The sequence below is a fragment of the Dermacentor andersoni genome, chromosome 5 (genome assembly GCF_023375885.2).
Source record: "Dermacentor andersoni chromosome 5, qqDerAnde1_hic_scaffold, whole genome shotgun sequence".
NCBI classification, from domain to species: domain Eukaryota; kingdom Metazoa; phylum Arthropoda; class Arachnida; order Ixodida; family Ixodidae; genus Dermacentor; species Dermacentor andersoni.
Genome location: NC_092818.1, coordinates 92973584 through 93001126, shown reverse-complemented (window position 1 = coordinate 93001126; position 27543 = coordinate 92973584). Strand labels below are relative to the sequence as shown.

The following is a 27543-nucleotide window of genomic DNA, read 5'->3' as shown; positions in this document are numbered from 1 at the left end:
TTGGCTCAGTTCGAACAGTAATGATGAAATCGCTGCACCGTCCCTGACAGAAGCACGCTTCCCGACAATGGATCCAGCGCGCGCCGCCGTAGCAGACAATGCGGATCAAGACTCCGCTTCTCGAGCGTATGCGCCTGCGCGAGCTGCTGCCGCCGCCCGACCCCAGCTGTGGTGACCTTGTTCAGTTATTCTCGTCAATTATCTGCGTTCATTGAGTCTAGAAATATTTTTTGTCATATCGCGTACTGCAGCAGTCGCTTAGCGTCTTTTAGCAGCCGTATTAGAAGCCTTAGCAGTCGTTAGGTGTCTTTTCAGCCTCTTGATTATGGGATCTTCATTTATTCCATGATTCGCAACCCACGTAGAAACAATGTGCTGAAACTAAGCAGAACTTCACACGAATAATAATTGGAGAAGCGCAGAAGAGGACGTCACTGTTGAGCCACTGTGCAGCCCATCTAGTTTGCTGAGCGAGGAGCGTCGTTGAAGTCCTGTGATAAATTCTACGGACTGCTTGAACCTCCAGTCGGGCTTCCAGTAACCTTGTTCCACACGAAATTCGCAGCTCCTGCGTCGAAAAAATATAAAGGAAGACAGCAAATTTTCATGAATAAATGAGGAAAGGCGGCAAGGTCTCACTGCACAAACTACTGTCAAGAAACAACCAGATAAAATTTTTTCTAATGGTGCTCGCGTATATACGTTGTCGCCCAGCTTCATTTTGACGCAATTCCGCTGTTTTACTCAAGCTTCTGAATTTTCACGTTCACGGGAGAATCGACGCAGTGTGCTTTGGAGTTTGTCTTACTATATTTGTCCCTGTAAGACAGGAATAAGCAGTGAAATGTAGATTATAGGGCGCCACATTAAGTGACAAGAAGAAAGAACCACACCTTGAGAATTAGCGAAACTCCTTTCACGAGTTCATCATCATCATCATCATCATCATCATCATCATCATCATCATCATCATCAGCCTAGTTACGCTCACTGCAGGGCAAAGGCATCTCCCATACTTCTCCAACTACCCCGGTCATGTACTAATTGTGGCCATGTTGTCCCTGCAAACGTCTTAATGTCATCCGCCCACCTAACTTTCTGCCGCCCCCTACTACGCTTTCCTTCCCTTGGAATCCAGTCCGTAACCCTTAATGACCATCGGTTATCTTCCCTCCTCATTACATGTCCGGCCCATGCCCATTTCTTTTTCTTGATTTCAACTAAGATGTCATTTACCCGCGTTTGTTCCCTCACCCAATCTGCTCTTTTCTTATCCCTTAACGTTACACCTATCATTCTTCTTTCCATGGCTCGTTGCGTCGTCCTCAATTTCAGCAGAACCCTTTTCGTAAGCCTCCAGGTTTCTGCCCCGTAGGTGAGTACTGGTAAGACACAGCTGTTATACACTTTCCTCTTGAGGGATAGTGGCAACCTGCTGTTCATGATTTGAGAATGCCTGCCAAACGCACCCCAGACCATTCTTATTCTTCTGGTTATTTCAGTCTCATGATCCGGATCCGTGGTCACTACCTGCCCTAAGTAGATGTATTCCCTTACCACTTCCAGTGCCTCGCTACCTATCGTAAACTGCTGTTCTCTTCCGAGACTGTTAAACATTACTTTAGTTTTCTGTAGATTAATTTTCAGGCCCACCCTTCTGCTTTGCCTCTCCAGGTCAGTGAGCATGCATTGCAATTGGTCTCCTGAGTTACTAAGCAAGGCAATATCATCAGCGAATCGCAAGTTGCTAAGGTATTCTCCATCAACTTTTATCCCCAATTCTTCCCACTCCAGGTCTCTGAATACCTCCTGTAAACACGCTGTGAATAGCATTGGAGATATCGTATCTCCCTGTCTGACGCCTTTCTTTATTGGGATTTTGTTGCTTTCTTTGTGGAGGATTACGGTGGCTGTGGAACCGCTATAGATAGCTTCCAGTATCTTTACATATGGCTCATCTACACCTTGATTCCGTAGTGCCTCCATGACTGCTGAGGTTTCGACTGAAGCAAATGCTTTTTCGTAATCAATGAAGGCTATATATAAGGGTCGGTTATATTCCGCACATTTCTCTATCACCTGATTGATAGTGTGAATATGGTCTATTGTTGAGTAGCCTTTACGGAATCCTGCCTGGTCCTTTGGTTGACAGAAGTCTAAGGTATTCCTGATTCTATTTGCGATTACCTTAGTAAATACTTTGTAGGCAACGGACAGTAAGCTGATCGGTCTATAATTTTTCAAGTCTTTGGCGTCCCCTTTCTTATGTATTAGGATTATGTTAGCGTTCTTCCAAGATTCCGGTACCTTCTAGGTCATGAGGCATTGTGTATATAGGGCGGCCAACCTTTCTAGGACAGTGTACCCACCATCCTTCAACAAATCTGCTGTTACCTGATCCTCCCCAGCTGCCTTCCCCCTTTGCATAGCTCCCAAGGCGTTCTTTACCTCTTCCGGTGTTACTTGTGGGATTTCAAGTTCCTCTAGACTATTCTCTCTCACCTTATCGTCGTGGGTGTTACTGGTACTGTATAAATCTCTATAAAACTCTTCAGCCACTTGAACTATCTCATCCATATTAGTAACGATATTGCCGGCTTTGTCTCTTAAAGCACACATCTGATTCTTGCCTATTCCTTGTTTCTTCTTTACTGCTTTTAGGCTTCCTCCGTTCCTGAGAGCCTGTTCAATTCTATCCATCTTATAGTTCCTTATGTCCGCTGTCTTACGCTTGTTGATTAACTTAGAAAGTTCTGCCAGTTCTATTCTAGCTGTAGGGTTAGAGGCTTTCATACATTGGCGTTTCTTGATCAGATCTTTCGTCTCCTGCGATAGCTTACTGGTTTCCTGTTTAACGGCGTTACCACCGACTTTTATTGCGCACTCCTTAATGATGCCCATAAGATTGTCGTTCATTGCTTCAACACTATGGTCCTCTTCCTGGGTTAAAGCCGAATACCTGTTCTGTAGCTTGATCCGGAATTCCTCTAGTTTCCCTCTTACCGCTAACTCATTGATTGGTTTCTTATGTACCAGTTTCTTCCGTTCCCTCCTCAAGTCAAGGCTAATTCGAGTTCTTACCATCCTGTGGTCACTGCAGCGCACTTTACCGAGCACGTCCACATCTTGTATGATGCCAGGGTTAGCGCAGAGTATGAAATCTATTTCATTTCTAGTCTCGCCGTTCGGGCTCCTCCATGTCCACTTTCGGTTATTCCGCTTGCGGAAGAAGGTATTCATTATCCTCATATTATTCTGTTCTGCAAACTCCACTAATAACTCGCCCCTGCTATTCCTAGTGCCTATGCCATATTCCCCCACTGCCTTGTCTCCAGCATGCTTCTTGCCTACCTTGGCATTGAAATCGCCCATCAGTATAGTGTATTTTGTTTTCACTCTACCCATCGCCGATTCCACGTCTTCATAGAAGCTTTCGACTTCCTGGTCATCATGACTAGATGTAGGGGCGTGGACCTGTACAACCTTCATTTTGTACCTCTTATTAAGTTTCACAATAAGACATGCCACCCTCTCGTTAATGCTATAGAATTCCTGTATGTTACCAGCTATGTTCTTATTAATCAGGAATCCGACTCCTAGTTCTCGTCTTTCTGCTAAGCCCCGGTAGCACAAGACGTGCCCGCTTTTTAGCACTGTATATGCTTCTTTTGGCCTCCTAACTTCACTGAGCCCTATTATATCCCATTTACTGCCCTCTAATTCCTCCAATAGCACTGCTAGACTCGCCTCACTAGATAACGTTCTAGCGTTAAACGTTGCCAGGTTCATATTCCAATGGCGGCCTGTCCGGATCCAGGCATTCTTAGCACCCTCTGCAGCGTCGCAGGTCTGACCGCCGCCGTGGTCAGTTGCTTCGCAGCTGCTGGGGACTGAGGGCCGGGGTATGATTGTTGTGTTCATATAGGAGGTTGTGGCCAAGTACTGCACCAGGGTGGCCAATCCTGCTCTGGTGAGAGAGTGCGTTACCGGTTCTGGTCACCGGGATCAGGCCGCACTCCAGGCCTGCTTGTGCAATTTTCTCAACACACGGTTGTTGTTTTTTTTTTCTCGTATTTTCCGGTGGAGAATTGTGCGGCCCGGGATTTGAATCACGGTCCTCTTGCACGGGAGGCGGATACTGTACCGTCCCCGCAGGAGTTAAATTTAAAAATAAATTGTGGGATTTTACGTGACAAAACCACTTTCTGATTATGAGGCACGCCGTAGTGGAGGACTCCGGAAATTTCGACCACCTGGGGTTCTTTGACATGCACCTAAATCTAAGTACACGGGTGTTTTCGCATTTCGCCCCCATCGAAATGCGGCCGCCGTGGCCGGGATCCGATCCCGCGACCTCATGCTCAGCAGTCTAACACCATAGCCACTGAGTAACCACGGCTGGTCCCGCAGGAGTTGTACGCCTCATTTAATATACAGTGGTGCCCTATTTGATCAGTCAAGGTGGACCAATCTGAGCTCGGTTATACCGCACGGATGGCACTCGGCTAGAGAACCTGGTATTTATGACCTGCACATGTGAGGCCATACATATTTGAAGATATATATCTTTCTCTTTTTTTTTAGGAGGTGTTCCTGTACAGTGATAAAATAAAGGAAAAGACATTAAAAGAAAGAAAAAAAAAAGAAAGAAAAAGGGGCGAAAAAAAAAGGAACATAACAGGTGATTTGAACTCGTGACCCTTCGATGTTGCCCGGAAAGATAGCTCAGTCGGTTGGTTCGTCAGACCCCAGGCTACTTTCAAGCGCCACAGCTCCTGCTCCGAGCCTTACACTTACGTGAAAAGGGACTCAGAAGGCATACTTTCTTGGAAAAATGGCTGCCCGAGGAGAAGAGCGAACTCGAGCGGCTTTAGAGACAAGGAAAACTGCCTTAAAATATTTAGACTTGAGGGAAAGCTTCGTTAACAAACTATAACACGGCAATCAGAACTCGAATACGACGAGAGAAATTATTGAGACGTGGAAAATTTCCTTGAAATAAATATGGTTTGCGAGACAAATGCTTGTAAGTATTGAACCTCTTAAAAGATGAGGGGAAATTTGCGCTCACCGAGAGGGCATCGTCCGTACGAGACCACCACCAGGCACCTTACTGAGACGTGGAGAGCTTCGCGGCCGGAACAAAGCTTCCCGTCCCCGCCGGCCAAGAGGGGGAAACGCGCTTTCCAATCGCTCAAGGTTGCGCGGACATTGTATAACTCTAGCGTCTAGGAGAAGCTTAACCAGGTGCGATGGCGGCACGCATAGCGTGGGAAGCTAGCCGCCAGAATAACAATCTCAAGGACTGCTGCTGACGAGGGCGAAATACCTTCGTGTAATTATAATAACCCTAATAGGACTACTTTCGAAAGAAAAAAAAAAGGAAACGGCCCAGAGGGCTATACTACGAGAGCTGTGACTGATAGTTTTCTATATATATAATTTCTCTCGTCGTATTCGAGTTCTGATTGCCGTGTTATAGTTTGTCGTTTCTCTCGTCGTATTCGAGTTCTGATTGCCGTGTTATAGTTTGTTCACGAGTTACCCTTCTTTAAATGTTTTTTTGGGTTATACAATTCAAAATTAAATCTCTTTTGCACAAGTTGTCTGCTTATAATCAAATCAAGTATTTTTTAACGTTGTATATGGCTAAATTATGATCCCCTCCGCTGTAATGTTTTTTTAAAGGCCATGCAGGTATCAGACGGACAAACATCTCTGGATTCTTACTGGCTTGACCGGTTTCCCACGCATTTCATCAGCCTTAGAAAGACCGCTCAGCTATAGACAGCTTTATCGAGTGCGCCGCCAACGATTTCTTGCTTTCCATTCTTGTCAATCTCTATGGTACTTTTTGTTTCCGCCTTTGCATCTCACTGTCTCTATTTCTCGCTCATTCTTTGTGGTGGCTCCTTGTTGTCTATTAACACTTTCAAGTACGTGGTTTCCAACTTTCTTGACGTTTTTCTCCGTCTGTGTCCACGCTTTTCAGGTAGAGATAGTTGTGCACTTTAGCCATCTATTTATTTTGATTCATATTCCTGAGCCTTTCTTCAAAACTGATTTTGGTTTGCTCTGCTCTGACTTCGAAAGAGGCCAAGCCCATGTCACCCTGCACTACCTCATTTGTGGTTTTACTAAGGGCACCCAAAGCCAACCGGCCAACCGATCTTTGGCTAAGTTCCAGCCCCGACAAGGTATCCGATTTTAAGCACAGGATGGCATTTACGAAAGTTAGTGCTGGTACCATTACTCCTTTGCAGATTCCACGCACAACGTCATATGTATTCTGGCCTCAAGGCGCCCTGTGTTTCATTATTGCTGCATTCAGCAGCTATATAAGTCGTTATCTGGTGTTCTCTCGTAGTGGTAATTCTTGCTACGGTTGAACTACATCCAGGTAGCCCGAGACATGTTCTAAGAGCTTGTTCTGAAATGCTCTATAGGACAGAGATGTTATTTTTGTTAGCATTGGGCAGCACTGGTGTGCTATATCGCAAGTATCCTAGGAAGAGCGTCCTGTATAGTTGAAGCATAGATGTCATAGATGTACCCCACGTTTTACAGGCAAGAATCTTTAGCATATGGGCGATAGGGATAAGCCTCTTCTTCACGTATGAGGTGTGGGGGCTCCCTGAAAGGTCTCTGTCGATAATAACGCCTAGGAATCGGTGAGATTTTGCGCATGAAATTGTTTGGTGTTCAATAGAAATGGGGTGCCAAGTCATGTGCTTCTGAGTAAAAGCGACTAAGGCGCGCACTTCTCGCTCTAAATGCTAAGAACTTGAGCACGCAGGTACGACGATGTCAGGGTCACTGCTTTTTCGAGCCGTGCACGAACCTGGGGACGTGTAACTGCCAAAGCCCATATGCATATGTCGTCATCATATATGGAAAGGTTGACTGTACGTGGTACAACCTGGGTAAGTTCAATGATTGCAAGGTTAAACAAAGTGGGGCTAAGAACCCCGCCCTGCGGCACGCCACGGCAAGTGCAATGGTCAGCGGTTCGGCCATCTATACGTTGCACAAAGAAGGATCTTTTGAATGGATAACTCTGAATCCACCGAGACATTCATCCACCAATTCCATTATTTTCAAGGGCACGTGTTGCTCATATATCCAGAGTTCGTGATCACCACATCGCTCGTTTGCCAAAAAAAGGACCCAAGGCAGCGTTCTCCAGCTCAATTGCGGCTAACCAACACTATTTGTCATTGATATCATCATCATCATCAGCCTGGCTACGCCCACTGCAGGGCAAAGGCCTCTCCCGTACTTCTCCAACTACCCTGGTCATGTGCTAATTGTGAGCATGTTGTCCCTGCAAACTTCTTTCTCTCATCCGCCCACCTAACTTTATGCCGCCCCCTGCTACGCTTCCCTTCCCTTGGAATCAAGTCCGTAACCCTTAATGACCATTGGTTATCTTCCCTCCTCATTACATGTCCTGCCCATGCCCATTTCTTTTTCTTGATTTCAACTAAGATGTCATTTATTTGCGTTTGTTCCCTCACCCCATCTGCTCTTTTCTTATCCTTAACGTTACACCCATCATTCTTCGTTCCATAGCTCGTTGCGTCGTCATCAATTTAAGCAGAACCCTTTTCGTAAGCCTACATGTTTCTGCCCCATATGTGAGTACTGGTAAGACACAGCTGTTATATACTTTTCTCTTGAGGGATAGTGGCAACCTGCTGTTCATGATTTGAGAATGCCTGCCAAATGCACCCCAGCCCATTCTTATTATTCGGATTATTTCAGTCTCATTGTCCAAATCCGTGGTCACTACCTGCCCTAAGTAGATGTATTCCCTTACCACTTCCAGTGCCTCGCTACCTATCGTAAATTGCTGTTCTCTTCCGAGACTGTTAAACATTACTTTAGTTTTCGGCAGATTAATTTTTAGACCCACCCTTCTGCATTGCCTCTCCAAGTCAGTGAGCATGCATTGCATTTAGTCCCCTGCGTTACTAAGGAAGGCAATATTATCAGCGAATCCCAAGTTACTAAGGTATTCTCCATTAACTCTTATCCCCAATTCTTCCCAATCCAGGTCTCTGAATACCTCCTGTAAAAACGCTGTGAATAGCATTGGATAGATCGTATCTCCCTGCCTTACGCCTTTCTTTATTGGGATTTTTTTGCTTTCTTTATGGAGGACTACTGTGGCTGTGGAGCCGCTATAGATATATTTCAGTATTTTTACATACAGCTCGTCTACACCCTTATTCCGTTATGCCTCCATGACTGCTGAGGTTTCGACTGACTCAAACGCTTTCTCGTAATCAATGAAAGCTATATATAAGGGTTGGTTATATTCCGCACATTTCTCTATCACCTGATTGATAGTGTGAATATGGTCTATTGTTGAGTAGCCTTTACAAAATCCTGCCTGGTCCTTTGGTTGACAGAAGTCTAAGGTGTTCCTGATTCTATTTGCGATTACCTTAGTAAATACTTTATAGGCAACAGACAGTAAGCTGATCGATGTATAATTTTTCAAGTCTTTCGCGTCCCCTTTCTTATGAATTAGGATTATGTTGGCGTTCTTCCAGGATTCCGGTAGCCTCGAGGTCATGAGACATTGCTTATACAGGGTGGCGAGTTTTTCTAGAACAATCTGCCCACCATCCTTCAACAAATCTGCTGTTACCTGATCCTCCCCAGCTTCCTTCCCCCTTTGCATAGCTCCCAAGGCGTTCTTTGGTTCTTCCAGCGTTACTTGTGGGATGTCAAATTCCTCTAGACTATTCTCTCTTCCATTATCGTCGTGGGTGCCACTGGTATTGTATACATTTCTATAAAGCTCCTCAGCCACTTGAACTATCTCATCCATATTAGTAATGATACTGCCGGCTTTGTCTCTTAACGCATACATGTGATTCTCCCCTATTCCTAGTTTCTTCACTGTTTTCAGGCTTCCTCAGTTCCTGAGAGCATGTTCAATTCTATCCATATTATACTTCCTTATGTCAGCTGTCTTGCGCTTGTTGATTAACTTGGACAGCTCTGCCAGTTCTATTCTAGCTGTAGGGTTAGAGGCTTCCATACGTTGGCGTTTCTTGATCAGATCTTTCGTCTCCTGCGATAGATTATTGGTATCCTGCCTAACGAAGTTACCACCGACTTGTATTGCACACTCCTTAATGATGCCCATAAGAATGTCGTTCATTGCTTCAACACTAAGGTCCTCTTCCTGAGTTAAGGCCGAATATCTGTTCTGTAGCTTGATCCGGACTTCCTCTACTTTCCCTCTTACCGCTAACTCATTGATCGGCTTCTTATGTACCAGTTTCTTCCGTTCCCTCCAGGCTAATTCGACATCTTACCATCCTGTGGTCACTGCAGCGCACCTTGCCCAGCACGTCCACATCTTGTATGATGCCAGGGTTAGCGCAGAGTATAAAGTCTATTTTATTTCTAATCTCGCTATTTGGGCTCCTCCACGTGCACTTTCGGCTAACCCGCTTGCGGAAGAAGGTATTCATTATCCGCATATTATTCTGTTCTGCAAACTCTACTAATAACTCTCCCCTACTATTCCTAGAACATATGCGATATTCCCCCACTGACTTGTCTCCAGCCTGCTTCTTGCCTACCCTGGCATTGAAGTCGCCCATCAGTATAGTGTATTTTGTTTTGACTTTGGCCATCGCTGATTCCACGTCTACATAGAAGCTTTCGACTTCCTGGTCACCATGACTGGATGCAGGGGCGTAGACCTGTACGACCTTCAATTTGTACCTCTTATTAAGTTTCCCAACAAGACTTGCCACCCTGTCGTTAATGCTATAGAATTCCTGTATGTTACCAGCTATATTCTTATTAATCAGGAATCCGACTCCTAGTTCTCGTCTCTCCGCTACGCCCCGGTAGCACGGGACGTGCCCGCTTTTTAGCACTGTATATGCTTCTTTTGTCCTCTTAACCTCACTGAGCCCTATTATATCCCATTTACTGCCCGCTAATTCCTCCAATAGTACTTCTAGACTCGCCTCACTAGATAATGTTCTAGCGTTAAACGTTGCCAGGTTCAGATTTTAATGGCGGCCTGTCCGGACCTAGACATTCTTAGCACCCTCTGCTGCATCACAGAGGGCGCTAAGACTTTATTTTATCCACGGTTGGTTTCCACCCGTGAATAAAAAAAGTTTTTGTTAGTAATAACAGTATGCCTTACAGTGCGGATTAGACTTGTCCAGCAAAGCGACCGTTTACGAACTGCGCAAGCGTCCGAAGCAGTGGTAGGTGCTGGATTTCAGATATCGTTGCTTTATATAGCGCATGGTGCAAGCATGCGACATCGGTGTTTATACGAGGGTTGATCCAGAAATAAGGTTCCCATCAATTTTTGAAATATATGACAATGTTTATTCTCATAGAAATTTACATAATTGGAAAGATGAAACTTTGCTCTACTTTTCTGCATAATCTTCATCCTTTTCCACGCATTTTTGTAGACGGTGCTCCTATCTCTGCATCCCAATGTCGTAGAACTCCGCCACCAATGCGCTGAGGAAGCGTTTCACCTCTTCTTTAACTTCATCGTCGCTCCGGAAGCGTTGGCCACTCAAATGTTCCTTTAATTTGGGGAACAAATGGTAATCACTAGGCGCAGGACTGTACGGTGGGTGGGGCATGACAGTCCATCCCAAGTCTGTCAAAAGTCCCTGGGTTTGACGGAAGACTCACGTGAGGTCGGGCGTTGTCGTGAAGCAGCGTTACATCGGCTGCCAGTCGTCCTTGTCGGCGGTTCTGGATAGCTCGCCTGAGTTTTCTTAGTGTTGCACAGTAACTGTCTGAGTTGATTGTTGTCCGACGTTCCATGAAATTGATCAGCAGTATCCCCTGAGGATCCCCCAAAACACTGGCCATGACTTTGCCAGCAGCAGAAGTTTGTCTGAACGTCTTTGCGACGGGTGACTCTGGGTGACGCCACTGTTCGGATTTTTGTTTCGTTTCGGGAATGAATTGAAGCACCTACGTGTCGTCTCCCGTAACAATGGAGTCCAACAATCCTTTTTTATCTTCTTGACACTTTTGAAGAAACTGCATGGTGAGCACAGTCAAGGCGTTTCTCTTTGTGGTCTGATGTCAACAGCCGCGGTACCCATCGAGCACAACACTTGTGATACCCCAATTTTTCAGTTTTCTGATGCTTATAGCCTTACGGCTAGTGTATCTGAGCTGTGTGGATGCTATTGAAGCAGATCTTAACGCTTCCTCACTTGTACGTTCCATCCAAGGTTCTTTCCCATAAACAAAGGCGGCATAAATGTGGGTTTACCAAAAAAATTAAAATATTTATAAACAAAAGAAAGTGCTTATACCAGCGTCTTAACGACATGCGAAAAACACTGATCATCGACAATCTAAAGCAATTGGGTAGTCTAATTATCTCGAAAATTACAATGGCGTAGAACAGTTTCTTTGAAACCTAAGAGTCACTTCTGAAAGAGAGACACAAATAGTTATGGAAACTAGTAAAAAGAAAGGGCAGAGATGAAGTTGGGATTCCGCCTTTAACGCTTGAGAACGTAACTATAAGCGACGGTGGTGAAAAAGCGAACTCCTTCAACGATTATTTTGTTTCCGTTTTTTCTAGCTCTACGCTCAGTCATGCTCCACTCTGCCTGAATAGCTTTAATCGAGTTCAATCCCATTCCCAGCGTTACTATCGACGACTACGGCATTATGAGGCTCCTCACAAAACTAAAAACAAACTCTGCGCCTGGATCTGACGGTATTCCCAACTATATCCTCAAATCTTGCCGTGGCATTCTTCTAAATACTTAACATTACTAGTCATGAAATCTCTGAACAACTGTGAGCTGCCTCAAGACTGGAAAACTGGTAACATTGTTACCATTAATAAATCAGGGCTACGGGAAAAGGTCTTTAACTACAGGCCAACGTCCCTAACTAGTATTTGTTGCAAGACGCTTGAATGTGTTCTATACACTAATATTTTTTAGCCGTCAGGATAATAAGCTTTCTGTAAATTTTCAGCATGGTTTTCACTCTGGACATTCCTACGTAACTGAGCTAACCCAATTTTCCCTCGACCTCTTTATCTTATTCGACAAGGGCTTACAGATCGAATGTTTACTACTTGACTTACTGCACTATCGTCTTCTCTATAAAATAACTGTCCTCGTTTCGTTTACCCGACAACATTTTTTATTGTATTCGCAACTATTTCACTGGTCGTAGACAAAAGGTAATAATAAATGGTGTAGAATGACCCATGGCGCCCGTTAACTCTGGAGTACCACAGGGATCCGTCCATGGTCCGCTTCTGTTTCTAATTTATATAAATGACGTAGGGACCGGTGTCACATCTAAAAGTAAGCTTTACACAGGCAATTGTGTTTTACATAGGGAATGCGCGGATCACTCGGCCCAGTCAGCATTACAAAACAATTTGGACTTAATTTATTGCCGGCTCCAAAAATGGAAGATGCCCTTAAGTAGTAGCAAATGTAAGCGCATCCGCTTTACTCTTTACTCGCGAACGTGTACCACTTAGCACACTCTCTTTTTACTTAAGCAACAAATAATCGAAAAAGCGAACAAAGCCGCGTACTTGGGTGTAGCTTTTTCGTCAAATCTAACCTGCAATGAACACGGTGATGACATAACGCTTAGGGCTGGGCGCGCTCTTAATTTTATTGAAATAAACTTTAAGCATGAACCACTTCTATGGTGAGACAGTTGCTCAACTTTACCGACGTCCGCCCTATTCTGGAATGCACGTGTGCTATATGGGATCCACATGCTCAAATACTAATGAACAGAATCGAAGCCATTCAAAACCGTGTTGCGCGTTTCGTGACTAGAAAATATTCTATGCCAAGCAGCATTACGAACTATAAACGTAGCCCGAATGGCGATGAGCTCGCCACACGTCGTAAACATTTTCGCCTCATATTCATTAGAAGTATCTTATTGAATTGACCTGTACTCGATAAAGAAATATCTGCAATAGCCAACTCACTCGTCAAAACGCAACGACCACCCCTGAAAGATAAAAAAAAAAACTTGCACGCACAACTACAGACCGGAAATCTTTTTTTCCACAGTGCAATTCGCGGTGCACCGACGTCTTGCTGCAGTATCAGGCAACAAATTTTTATATCTTCTGTCTCACCATTTGTAGATTGCATTTTAGCCTATAGAGCTTGCTTTGTGTGTTTGTTTGTTTTCATGCGCTCCACACTCAAATGTTATTTATGCCATTTTTACATGCCATAATCAGTGTATGTTGCGTTTTCGCTCAGCATCTTACTAGCGCTGTGATTGTGTTCTCATATTTATTTGCTTGGGTACCTCTAGGATGGGTTTCACATGACCTTTACTTGTCTGTACCCGTCACTGAATTGTATAGTTTCCGCGTTTTCTTTGGCATGCTAATTGTACCGGCTGTGCTAGTGGCGATGCAAAGAGCCCGGCGGCGGTCACGCGCGCCACTTCCTCTGCTGTGACTGGTTCACCTGTTAGGCGACAGAACAACCACGCAGCTTCCCCGATCACGAAGAGGCGGTGATGTGCGCAAAGAAACGCTTCGCTTTTAATAAGCGAACTTACCGACTGACTGAACCTCATATACTTGCAATACGGACGTACATTGCGTACAGCGTTGCATGCGCGTTCATTTCACGAACTTTAGTTCCTCCTGTCCCACCTGGCCACAGCAGCATCCGGTAGAGCACGGTCCAGATAACGCAGCGCAGCAAAACACGGAGACCAACGCAAACCTGCCCGCACGGCGCCTCTGCCACGGCATAGGCCACGGTACAAAACCTACGGAGCAACACGTGTGAGCGCACAGAACCATAAGAAAGCCGCCATTGTGGCCCAAAAGGCGTGGCCGCTACAGCAAAGAAATAAAAAAAAACCAGCAAAAAGGAGGAGAACCTACTATGTCATTTCCTCCACACTGCTCTCCTAGCGCGCGGAGGGGGTAGCGCCTCTCCTCAGTTTCCTTCCTCCATGCGTAGGGAGTATCTGGGCTGGCGAACATCCGTGAAGAGAACAAAAAAGATGGCGGCGCCGCATCGGCTCGTACAGGGGCATCTGGGCTGGCTAACATCCATGAATTGAACAAGAAAGATGGTGCCGCTGCCTGGTCTCGTAGAGGGGCATCTGGGCTGGCTAACATTCGTCAAGGGAACAGAAAAGATGGCGTCGCGGCATGGTCTCCTAGAGGGGTATCTGGGCTGGCTAACATCCGTGAAAAGAACAAAAAAGATCACGGCGCTGCATGGTCTCGTAGAGGGGCATCTGGGCTGCCTAACATTCGTCAAGGGAACAAAAAAGATAGCGGCGCTGCATGTTCTCGTAGGTGGTATCTGGGCTGGCTAACATCCGTGAAGTGAACAAAAAAGATGGCGGCGCTGCATGGTCTAGTAGAGGGGCATCTGGGCTGGCTAACATGCATGAAGTGAACAAGAAAGGTGGTGGCGCTGCATGGTCTCCTAGAGGGGTATCTGGGCTGGCTAACATCCGTGAAAGGAGCAAAAAAGATCACGGCGCTGCATGGTCTCGTAGAGGGGCATCTGGGCTGGCTAACACTCATCAAGGGAACAAAAAAGATAGCGGCGCTGCATGTTCTCGTAGGCGGTATCTGGGCTGGCTAACATGCGTGAAGTGAACAAAAAAGATGGCGGCGCTGCATGGTCTAGTAGAGGGGCATCTGGGCTGGCTAACATGCATGAAGTGAACAAGAAAGGTGGTGGCGCTGCATGGTCTCCTAGAGGGGTATCTGGGCTGGCTAACATACGTGAAAGGAACAAAAGAGATCACGGCGCTGCATGGTCTCGTAGAGGGGCATCTGGGCTGGCTAACACTCATCAAGGGAACAAAAAAGATGGCCTCGCGGCATCGTCTCCTAGAGGGGTATCTGGGCTGGCTAACATACGTGAAAGGAACAAAAAAGATCACGGCGCTGCATGGTCTCGTAGAGGGGCATCTGGGCTGCCTAACATTCGTCAAGAGAACAAAAATGATAGCGACGCTGCATGTTCTCGTAGGCGGTATCTGGGCTGGCTAACATCCGTGAAGTGAACAAAAAAATTACCGACGATTACGTTACTTCCTAATGCGAAATTTGAGCGCAGCAAATAAGCTGTTTCACCTTTTCGATAGATTGAGGCAAAGAAATCGAGCAACACATGTATGCGCTATCACAGAATTTTTTTTTTATTTTTCACACGTATTCCTTTAACAGAGACTCCACTAACAGTTCTTGACAGTCATGAAGGAAGCTTTGTGGTCGGAGAAATAGACTGATATATGTTCGACTTGGTACACCAATGCTTGATTCTCAAAGACGAGATCTATACAAGTGCCTCGCGAGGTTGTCACAGCCGTGGGACGCGTTACGAGCGAGAGGAACGGGATGTTCTCCCGCATAAGTGTTAGGAAATTGCTGTTTGTCTTTATGTCAACATTAAAGTCCCCCGTGCACTACTAACATCGGTGTGGATCGATGGACGGTTAATGCGAGTTGCAGGAAGTGCACGACGTCTTTCGTGAGTGCGGTAGGGGCGAAGTAGGCAGCTACTACCAGCAAGATAATTTCGCAGTGGCGAACGGCAGCGGCAATTTCGGCTCGGGCGGTGCACATATACAGATCCGCCGCCACCGATCTGGCTCTCTGATTGCCACCGCACAGGGCGAACGGCAGCGGCAATTTCGGCTCGGGCGGTGCACATATATACATCCGCCGCCACCGATCTGGCTCTCTGATTGCCACCGCACAGGGGTTGCATTGGAGGAGGAGCGAAGAAAGGAATTAAGTTCGAGCCGGCGCTTTGACAACCGGAGACTCGCAGGAAGAGGGGGGAGGGGGGCGGCGTGTACACCCAGCGGCAAACGATGGGGGCAGAAGCGCGCGCAGCAAGCGGACAACACGATAAAGGGAGGAGGGAAGAGATAGCAGCGACTGACTGATGCCGCTGACGCCGATAGTGAGTCAACCCCAGCTGCGGAGTTGGTTTCAGGGACAACGCCGCCGATGCCGACACAAACAATATGATACCCTCGCTTCCGCAGCGCTAAGAACCAGGTCTAGCCGTGGGAAGGTGGTCACGTATTCGTCGACGTGCCGGGGCCTACGTGAAATAACCGGCGCGTCGGCAACTGAAGAGCACCCTATCCGCCACACAAGAACAGGGGGGGGGGACCCTTTCCTCCTCTTTCTGCATGGCGGCGACGGTGTTCTATGCAGTCACGTTATCTTGACTCTCTAGCGGCGTCAGCGGCATCCAGCGGTATCAGTCGGTCGCTGCTAGCGCTGGGGGGATGAAAGGGGGGCGGAGCTGGTTACGACGCCGACGACAACGCCGACGACGACGCGAAACCCAGGAACGGACGCCAAAGAGCTGCGCTCTAAAAAAGATGGCGGCGCCACATCGGCTTGTAGAGGGGCATCTGCGCTGGCTAACATCCGTGAAGTGAACAAGAAAGGTGGTGGCGCTGCATGGTCTCCTAGAGGGGCATTTGGGCTGGCTAACATTCGCCAAGGGAACAAAAAAGTTGGCGTCGCGGCATGGTCTCCTAGAAGGGTATCTGGGCTGGCTAACATTCGTGAAGGGAACAAAACAGATTGCGGCGCTGCCTGGTCTCGTAGAAGGGTATCTGGGCTGGCTAACATTCGTCAAGGGAAGAAAAAAGATGGCCTCGCGGCATGGTCTCCTAGAGGGGTATCTGGGCTGGCTAACATACGAGAAAGGAACAAAAAAGAAAACGGCGCTGCATGGTCTCGTAGAGGGGCATCTGGGCTGCCTAACATTCGTCAAGGGAACAAAAAAGGTAGCGGCGCTGCATGTTCTCGTAGGCGGTATCTGGGCTGGCTAACATACATGAAAGGAACAAAAAAGATCACGGAGCTACATGGTCTCGTAGAGGGGCATCTGGGCTGGCGAACATTCGTCAAGGGAACAAAAAAGATGGCGTCGCGGCATGGTCTCCTAGAGGGGTATCTGGGCTGGCTAACATTCGTGAAGGGAACAAAACAGATTGCGGCGCTGCCTGGTCTCGTAGAAGGGTATCTGGGCGGCCTAACATTCGTCAAGGGAACAAAAAAGATAGCGGCGCTGCATGTTCTCGTAGGCGGCATCTGGGCTGGCTAACATCTGAGAAGTGAAGAAAAAAGATGGCGGCGCTGCATGGTCTAGTAGAGGGGCATCAGGGCTGCCTAACATTCGTCAAGGGAACAAAAAAGATAGCGGCGCTGCATGTTCTCGTAGGCGGTATCTGGGCTGGCTAACATCCGTGAAAGGAACAAAAAAGATCACGGCGCTGCATGGTCTCGTAGAGGGGCATCTGGGCTGCCTAACATTCGTCAAGGGAACAAAAAAGATAGCGGCGCTGCATGTTCTCGTAGGCGGTATCTGGGCTGGCTAACATCCGTGAAGTGAACAAAAAAGATGGCGGCGCTGCATGGTCTAGTAGAGGGGCATCTGGGCTGGCTAACATCCGTGAAGTGAACAAAAAAGATGGCGGCACTGCATGGTCTAGTAGAGGGGCATCTGGGCTGGCTAACATGCATGAAGTGAACAAGAAAGGTGGTGGCGCTGCATGGTCTCCTAGAGGGGTATCTGGGCTGGCTAACATCCGTGAAAGGAACAAAAAAGATCACGGCGCTGCATGGTCTCGTAGAGGGGCATCTGGGCTGGCTAACACTCATCAAGGGAACAAAAAGATAGCGGCGCTGCATGTTCTCGTAGGTGGTATCTGGGCTGGCTAACATACATGAAAGGAACAAAAAAGATCACGGAGCTACATGGTCTCGTAGAGGGGCATCTGGGCTGGCGAACATTCGTCAAGGGAACAAAAAAGATGGCGTCGCGGCATGGTCTCCTAGAGGGGTATCTGGGCTGGCTAACATTCGTGAAGGGAACAAAACAGATTGCGGCGCTGCCTGGTCTCGTAGAAGGGTATCTGGGCTGCCTAACATTCGTCAAGGGAACAAAAAAGATAGCGGCGCTGCATGTTCTCGTAGGCGGTATCTGGGCTGGCTAACATCTGAGAAGTGAAGAAAAAAGATGGCGGCGCTGCATGGTCTAGTAGAGGGGCATCAGGGCTGCCTAACATTCGTCAAGGGAACAAAAAAGATAGCGGCGCTGCATGTTCTCGTAGGCGGTATCTGGGCTGGCGAACATCCGTGAAGTGAACAAAAAAGATGGCGGCGCTGCATGGTCTAGTAGAGGGGCATCTGGGCTGGCTAACATGCATGAAGTGAACAAGAAAGGTGGTGGCGCTGCATGGTCTCCTAGAGGGGTATCTGGGCTGGCTAACATCCGTGAAAGGAACAAAAAAGATCACGGCGCTGCATGGTCTCGTAGAGGGGCATCTGGGCTGGCTAACACTCATCAAGGGAACAAAAAGATAGCGGCGCTGCATGTTCTCGTAGGCGGTATCTGGGCTGGCGAACATCCGTGAAGTGAACAAAAAAGATGGCGGCGCTGCATGGTCTAGTAGAGGGGCATCTGGGCTGGCTAACATGCATGAAGTGAACAAGAAAGGTGGTGGCGCTGCATGGTCTCCTAGAGGGGTATCTGGGCTGGCTAACATCCGTGAAAGGAACAAAAAAGATCACGGCGCTGCATGGTCTCGTAGAGGGGCATCTGGGCTGCCTAACATTCGTCAAGGGAACAAAAAAGATAGCGGCGCTGCATGTTCTCGTAGGCGGTATCTGGGCTGGCGAACATCCGTGAAGTGAACAAAAAAGATGGCGGCGCTGCATGGTCTAGTAGAGGGGCATCTGGGCTGGCTAACATGCATGAAGTGAACAAGAAAGGTGGTGGCGCTGCATGGTCTCCTAGAGGGGTATCTGGGCTGGCTAACATCCGTGAAAGGAACAAAAAAGATCACGGCGCTGCATGGTCTCGTAGAGGGGCATCTGGGCTGGCTAACACTCATCAAGGGAACAAAAAGATAGCGGCGCTGCATGTTCTCGTAGGCGGTATCTGGGCTGGCTAACATCCGTGAAGTGAACAAAAAAAGATGGCGGTGCCACATCGGCTTGTAGAGGGGCCTCTGCGCTGGCTAACATCCGTGAAGTGAACAAGAAAGGTGGTGGCGCTGCATGGTCTCCTAGAGGGGCATCTGGGCTGGCTAACATTCGCCAAGGGAACAAAAAAGTTGGCGTCGCGGCATGGTCTCCTAGAGGGGTATCTGGGCTGGCTAACATTCGTGAAGGGAACAAAACAGATTGCGGCGCTGCCTGGTCTCGTAGAAGGGTATCTGGGCTGCCTAACATTCGTCAAGGGAACAAAAAAGGTAGCGGCGCTGCATGTTCTCGTAGGCGGTATCTGGGCTGGCTAACATACATGAAAGGAACAAAAAAGATCACGGAGCTACATGGTCTCGTACAGGGGCATCTGGGCTGGCGAACATTCGTCAAGGGAACAAAAAAGATGGCGTCGCGGCATGGTCTCCTAGAGGGGTATCTGGGCTGGCTAACATTCGTGAAGGGAACAAAACAGATTGCGGCGCTGCCTGGTCTCGTAGAAGGGTATCTGGGCTGCCTAACATTCGTCAAGGGAACAAAAAAGATAGCGGCACTGCATGTTCTCGTAGGCGGTATCTGGGCTGGCTAACATCTGAGAAGTGAAGAAAAAAGATGGCGGCGCTGCATGGTCTAGTATAGGGGCATCAGGGCTGCCTAACATTCGTCAAGGGAACAAAAAAGATTGCGGCGCTGCATGTTCTCGTAGGCGGTATCTGGGCTGGCTAACATCCGTGAAGTGAACAAAAAAGATGGCGGCGCCGCATCGGCTCGTAGAGAGACATCTGGGCTGGCTAACATCCGTGAAGTGAACAAGAAAGGTGGTGGCGCTGTATGGTCTCGTAGAGGGGCATCTGGGCCGGCTAACATTCGTCAAGGGAACAAAAAAGATGGCGTCGCGGCATGGTTTCCTAGAGGGGTATCTGGGCTGGCTAACATACGTGAAAGGAACAAAAGGATCACGGCGCTGCATGGTCTTGTAGTGGGGCATCTGGGCTGGCTAACACTCGTCAAGGGAACAAAAAAGATGGCCTCGCGGCATGGTCTCTTAGAGGGGTATCTGGGCTGGCTAACATTCGTGAAGGGAATAAAACAGATTGCGGCGCTGCCTGGTCTCGTAGAAGGGTATCTGGGCTGGCTAACATTCGTCAAGGGAACAAAAAGATAGCGGCGCTGCATGTTCTCGTAGGCGGTATCTGGGCTGGCTAATATCCGTGAAGTGAACAAAAAAGATGGCGGCGCCGCATCGGCTCGTAGAGCGGCATCTGGGCTGGCTAACATCCGTGAAGTGAACAAGAAAGGTGGTGGCGCTGCATGGTCTCGTAGAGGGGTAGCTGGGCTGGCTAACATCCGTGAAAGGATAAAAAAAGATGGCGGCACTGCTTATTGAAATTTATTTTAATGAAATAAATGCTGTATATTTAATGAGACTGTCAGATTATTCAGCAGCCTGTAGAACTTGTTTTTGTAGCTTCGGTTCCCGTTAGCGCAAGTGTAGCTTGCATGTCTATATGTTTTGAATTAATGCATTTGTATCAAGTTTTATGTAATGTATTAGCTTATCATAGCAGAGAATTATTTGCACAATGCTTAACTACAGTGCAGCTTTCTTTAACGTGCTTTGAGATGCGATGGGCTGCGTACCTGGCCTGTCTCGTGGTACTTCAGCTTTTGCATGAGAAAAATGTTTGGTCGCCTTATTGGACCGCTGGGATGGATCTTCAAGAGCCATGCAATTCTTTTACATCATTTCCCCACAACAAAACCCAAGACCAGGCCAGACTTACATTGTTAATGATGTGTAAAATGCAGCAGTCCTGCCGCACTCCTACGGCACATCATGAGGTACGTCCTTATTATGTTAATTTATAATCAATGAGGACGTCCTGTGGATACCCTAAATCCACAACCAAATGTCCCACAAACGTTCTTTGGACGATTGGTAACACAATCTCCCAGAAGAATCCTGCATCCTGACAAAAATGTCCTTAGGACGTACTCGGGATGATGCAATAAATATAATCCGTATTTGGACATCTCCTGGACGTCCGAATGTCCCATTATGACGTTCATTGGATAATTCTTTGGCATAATTCTTGGTGGATCATTCTTGGAGATGCAAGAATGATCCACAGGCTTCTTAGATATGTCCTAGGGGCGTTCGAATGTCCCGTTTCGGATCTCTGCTGGACATATGTAGGACATTGATTGTCCTATGGGTAAAAATCTTTCTCCTGGTGGTCATATCGTGGCCTTCGCCATTCCTTGTAGGTAGAAGACCAAGTTAGCCAACATAATCGTCGGATTCCATTTGTTGTGAGCACTTACACGCTCATACGTGGCGATCCAGTCTTCCATGTCGAGGTGGTCGGTGCCGCAGAACGTTCCTTCAGTCGGGGTTGTAGGCGTTGATGTGTGTGGGCCATGCCATGTCGGGTGCTGTTTCGTCCGTCATGTTGTCCAGTCCGAGGTGACGACCACTGTGGAGCTCAGTTGTTTCTTGTTGGTACCCCGCACTTCTCACCAAGTTGTTACGTTGAAGTCACATATAAAGATGTATTTACAATATTTCCAAGAGAGACAAGGAAACATAATCAAGATGGCTGTCGAGACTGATTGCACCTTTGCACCTTAAATCGCCTTCTTCTCACTGGCGTCACTTTGGTTGCACCGTAACGATATAAAAGATCTCTTTTTTTTCATAAAGCACGCCCGGCGCATGTGCCCTCGCTCCTCGCTTCACACACGAAAAACTAGCAAACACTTTCCAGATGATGTATTTCTAAGTCAAGTAAACTCACTGATGCATCAATTACACAATTTGCACCTTTCTTTATGATACAAAAAAATATCGCGCTTTCACCTGAAAGGCAAAACACCGATTGCGATAGCAAATTATTAGAGATATACAAAGGGATGGTAGTTTTACAGGCCGTATAAACTTGCAAACATTCGCTTGCTGTCTGAACTAACAAGCACGGTGTCGCGCGAGTACCGGCAAACATGAACACATGAATTTCATTCTATGACTGCGGACAACTCTCGCTCAAAACGCTGGCGTGAGGAAGAGCGGCAGCAGCAGCGAGCGAATTGCCCTTCATGATGCCACTCGCTTGAACGCAAACTAAGCGGCGAGAACACAGCGCACACGAAGCTAGCAGGACTCAGTACACTCTGTCCTCATCACAAACCACTTTTGAAGATAGGGCCAGCGTGGCCGGGCCATAAGCAGCCGCCGCCAGTATGAAACGCCCTCACCCCCTCCCTTTCCACCGGTGCCTTGCGCGCTACGTGAGACGGCGCGCTTCTTCCCCGCCTTTGTCCATTTCGTGCGCGAGATTGAGTCACCATCGTCTGTTCACCCTCACACGCTTTCACTCCCACCCACAGCATACGGCGCGCTGCCGCGATGCTATCGCAATTGGAATTTATACGGAACACCCCGCCGACGCCGACAACGGCGGCGGAAATGCGCTTGGAGTGCCCATATAATTGCTATCGCAATAAAAAGGCTTCCAATTAAGACTTCGCGAGCAACTTTCTTCTTGCTCCTTCCCAGGATCCGTATCTCCAATAGCGTGGCTCCCACTCCCATGAAGTCACAGGCACGTTGAGTGCACGCTTTTCTTATTCACGACTTAAAGTGCATGTTCACTCGTGTGTGGATGTGACCCACGCCTTGCGGAGAAACTGATCTTGGGAAGGAGCAAAAACAAAGTAGCTCGCAAAATCTTGGAAGCCTTTAATTATTTAAAAGAAAGGTAAAAATTGAGTAAGTGATACATCATTGAGTTTGATTATGCAACGAAGTCATTTGAATAATGATCTTTAGTTGTTAGATTGAATCGAGGTGCCAGCACATGCACGGTGCGCGTGCGTTATGAAAAACTAGCTTTTATATGCTTACTGTCTGCAAAGATAAACAGCTGCAAGTTAGCGCTCGTCCAATCTATATGTACTTTCCTCCATGGTGATCGCGTTTCGGCGCTGAATTCGTTATTGTTCGACATGCATCAACTCACCCAACAGCAAGAGCTACTAGCTATATGCGAGTGCGCCCTAGAGCAGCGAGAAACTTATATTTTATTGAGAAGGGAGGCCCCGTAAATAATTCTCGTTGCCGCGCAAGCGAGATACGCGTTTGTTATGTGCATTTATTGTCGATGAAATTGTTCACCCTACAATTCAGGAAATGCCCATAAAGTGGCATTCATATATACCAAACGCATGTGTGTTCAATACGCTTACCAGCCACAAGGCGCTGTACGGGCTGCCGTTGACGCTCCCTCTGCAGCCGTTCCAAGTCTTCGAAGTGTTCACGCTCCTCTTGCTCGCGTTTCTGGGCGCGCAGCTTGCATTCTTCGCGCATGCGTTGCAACCTCTCCTCGTGTTCACGTAATGCGGCCTCCCGCTCTGCTTGCAGCTGCTCCATTTTGTCTCGATGCTCCTCGGCATGGCGCGACGCGCTTAAGGCGATGTCATGCGTAGTGGCTTCGTGAACTTCCTGCCTCTTCGCCTGCTCCATGTCCAGAGTTTCGGCCCTGGAATCGAAATTCACTTCCAGCTGTAGTCTAAACACATAAGAAAATCCTAGGGGTGCGCGAACAGTAGGTTTTGAGACAAAAGTGCCAGACTTAAATCGAATCGAATAGCGAGTATACAAATAATAAACAGTCGTTATCACCAATAATATAAAATCATCTTGACATCCCAGTATGTTCGCAACATTCGCAAATTGTTACATTATTGAACGTTGCGAAGCATGCATTGCGATAGCAGTTAGTAGACGAAGTAAGGATAGTGGTTTTATCGGCGGTATAAACTATTGAATATTCGCTTGCTAACTAAATTAACAAGCGTGGTGCCACGCGCTCACAAGCAAATATGAACACATCTCATTCGACGACCGCGGAAGCTGGCTTTCACAACGCTGGAGGCGCGGCAGCACGCAGCGAGCGAATCGACTTCCGTGCTACCGTCTCGCTTCAATGCGAACCACACTCCGTTTCAGACATCAGGTGCAACGCTGTGAAAGCTACGCAAGCAGTTCTGTCACTAAATATAATCACTCCGCGCGTTCAGTCCATGCTTCGCAGCGCTCGAGTGGCGCTGGCTCGGGCTCGCTGCTACGTGAGGCTCCCCGCGACTGGCTGCAATAAAAACCCCGAAAAGTAACAACAAGAAAAATCAAAATGATCTAAAACAACGCATTAGCAGCCGTATATCCAAGTGTGTTTGCTTCTAAGGAGTAAAACTTGTTTTATTCAATACTAAGTCTATGGAAAAACAGTAGAGCACAATTGCGCTAAAAAAACATCGAGCTACATCCAAGTGCGAACGCGGCTGCGCCATACACAGCAGCCGCTGGAGTAAAACGTCCCCCCCCCCCCCCCCGGTGCCTTGCGCGCGACTGTAGACGGCGCGCTTCCTCCCCGCTTTCCTATCTTGAGCGCGCGAGATTAAGCCGCCGTCGCCGGTTCACCCTCATACGTTTTTACTCGTGCATACAGCATACGGTGCGGTGACATTATGATCACGCTTGGGCTTCATATGGAACATAACGGCGACGGTGACGACGACGGTGACGACGACGGAAGAAATGCGCTTGGAGTCTCCATACAATTTCTATCGTGATAAAAGCACAAATGGAGAATTAGCAGCAGATAAGTACTTTTAATTCGCGTATTAAGGACTCATTGGTGAGGGCGAATGGTAGCGGCCGCAAAGGTCTTGCTCTGACGTAACGCGCTCCACTAGATGTAACTTCTGTTTTAGATTTACTACGGCCGCCATGATGAAGTGTATAGCACTTTTGTTTCATTTTTATGTTTGATCGCGCACAGTTGGTGAGCTAAAGTATTCCATAACTATTCGAAAAATACCCGTATTTACGAACACTGACTATTTTATTCGAACACCGAGTGGAAGAGGGCAATATTCGATCCGTTATTCGGACGTTTCAAATATTCTGACACCCCTACAATATCGTTTTAGCCAAGTACCGGGTATGTCAGTGAATATATTAATTTTACCTTAATTATCCAGTGGCAGATCACACAATTCTAATTCATCAGCTAGTCTACTCAAAGCGGCGGATATTACTTGCAAAATAAATTGAAATACATAATTGGGGATCGAGGCGAGGGCCGAGCCGCACACCCATGGATAGAAATCACGCCCGCATAGAAAGCAACGCCGTGACAACAACATAAAACAAGAAGCAAAATACGGCAACAAGAAAAAAATTGTACCTCAAAGAGAGAGATTGTTAAAAAGGTAAAAAAAGAACAATGGAAAATTGTACAAAAAGAAACTAGCGCCATGAAACGCTAAAACACTTACCCGGCGAAGAAAAAGTAAAAAAAAAGTGGTAAAACGGTAAAACACGGTGTACAAAATCTGAGGCACCAAAAAGGCAGCGCATGTGTAAGAAATAGCTCTAGAAGGAGAAAAGAAAGGGACAGGAGAAAACGAAGCGAGTAATCAGAGAAAGTGGTGCAAGTCGTTCAACACGCGACGCTGCATCAGCGCCCCTTCTAACAGCCTCTCGAGGAAAGGCCTCGATTATCAGCAACACAAAGTGATGCAGCGCACCAGCTTCTCCTACTACTCTATAGTTAGTGTGGGGCATAGAGAGTTGGTATCGCTGTTGTCATAATCATCATCACCCTGTTTTATGACCACTGCCGGACGAAGGCCTCTCCCTATGACCTCCAATTGCCCCTGTCCTGCGCCAACCGATCCCAACTAGCGCACGCGAATTTCCTCATTTCATCGCTTCACCTAGTCTTCCACCGTCCTCGACTGCGTTTCCCCTCTCTTGGTACCCATTCTATAACCCTAATGGTCCAACGATTATCTAACCGGTGCATTACATGACCTGACCAGCTCCAGTTTTTTCTCTTGATGTCAATTAGAATATCGTCTATACCCGTTTGCTCTCTGATCCAAACTGCTCTCTTTCTGTCTCTTAACGCCATGCCTAGCAATCTTCGTTCCATCACTCTTTTCACGGTCCTTAACTTGTTCTCGAGCTTCTTTGTCAGCCTTCAAGTCTCTGCCCCATATGTCAGCACTGGTAGAATGCACCCATTTTACACCTTCCTTTTCAATGATAACGGTAAGCTTCCAGTTACGAGCTGACAATGCCTGCCGTATGCGATCCAACCCATTTTTATTCTTCTATGAATTTCCTTCTCATGATCAGGGTCCCCTGTGATTAATTGACCGAGGTAAACGTACTCCTTCACACACTCAACAGCATGACTGGCGATCTTGAACTTTTGTTCCCTTGGCTGGCTATTCATTATTATCTTCGTCTTATGCATATTAATCTTCAACACACTCTTACATCATCTGTTAAGGTCCTCAATCACTTCTTGTAACTCGTCTGCATCGTTGCCGAATAGAACAATGGCATCGCCAACCCTAAGGTTGCTGATATATTCACCGTCGAGTCTTACTCCTAAGCCTACCCAGTTTAATAGCTTGAATACTTTTTCCAAGCACGCAGTGAATAATATCGAAGAGATTGTGCCTCCTTGTCTGACCCCTTTCTTTATAGGTATCTACCTGCTTTTCTTGTGTAGAATTAAGGTAGCTTTAACCTCTGTAGATATTTTATAAGGTCTTTACGCAAGCTTTCTGTACTCCTTGATTACGTATTGCCTCTATGACTGCTGGTATCGCCACTGAATCAAATGCCTTTTCGTAATCTATGAAAGCCATTTAGAGAGGCTTATTATACATTGCGGATCTCTCGATAACCTGATCAATGACATGGATGTGATCCAGTATAGAGTATCGCTTCCAGAAGCCAGCCTTTTCCCTTGGTTGACAAAGGTCCAGAGTTGCTGTTATTCCATTGGATATTATTTTGGTAAATATTTTATATAATTCTAAGAGTGGCGCTTATGGGCCTATAATTTTTCAATTCTTTAACGTCTCCTTTCTTGTGGATTAGTATAATGTTGGCATTCTTCCAGTTTTCTGGGACCCTTACAGTCGACAGACACTTCGTATAAAGAGCCACAAGTTTTCCAAGCATTATGTCTCCTCCATCTTTGACTAAATCGACTGTTATTCCATCGTCTCCTGCCTCTCTTCCTCGTTTCACGTCTTGCAAGGCCCTTCTGACCTCATCGATAGTTATAGGACGAGTTTCTATGTCCTGTTTATTACTGTTTGTAATGGAGGTGTCTTGACTCGTCTGGGTATTGTGCATGTCAGTACAGAATTCTTCCGCTTCTTTTACTATATCTTGCTGATGATATTACCCTGCTTATCTTTCAGTGCATACATCTTGGCTTGTCCTATGTCGAGGTCCTTTCTCGCTGATTTCCGGCTGCGTCCATTTTTTAAGGCTTCATCAGTTTTTCTCATGCTATAGTTTCGAATATCACTTATTTTCGCCTTATTGAACAGTTTCGGCACTTCGGCGAATTTTAGCGTATCTCTTGAGTTGAACACTTTCATTCTTTGTAGTTTATTTATTAGGTCCTTTGTTACTTGGGAGAGCTTGCCTA

General features: G+C 47.0%; 1 protein-coding gene across 1 annotated transcript in view; it reads right to left on the bottom strand.

The window, feature by feature from the left end:
* Positions 1–319: 319 nt before the first annotated feature.
* Positions 320–27543, bottom strand: part of LOC126530873 (uncharacterized) — a 57513-nt gene continuing 30289 nt past the window's right edge. Inside the window, exons 6-7 of the mRNA XM_050178178.3 lie at positions 23267–23559; positions 320–568 (exon numbers count right to left, since the gene is read on the bottom strand). Coding sequence (XP_050034135.3) covers positions 504–568; positions 23267–23559 — 358 coding nt within the window. The 3' untranslated portion in view covers positions 320–503. The remainder of the gene's footprint in view (positions 569–23266; positions 23560–27543) is intronic.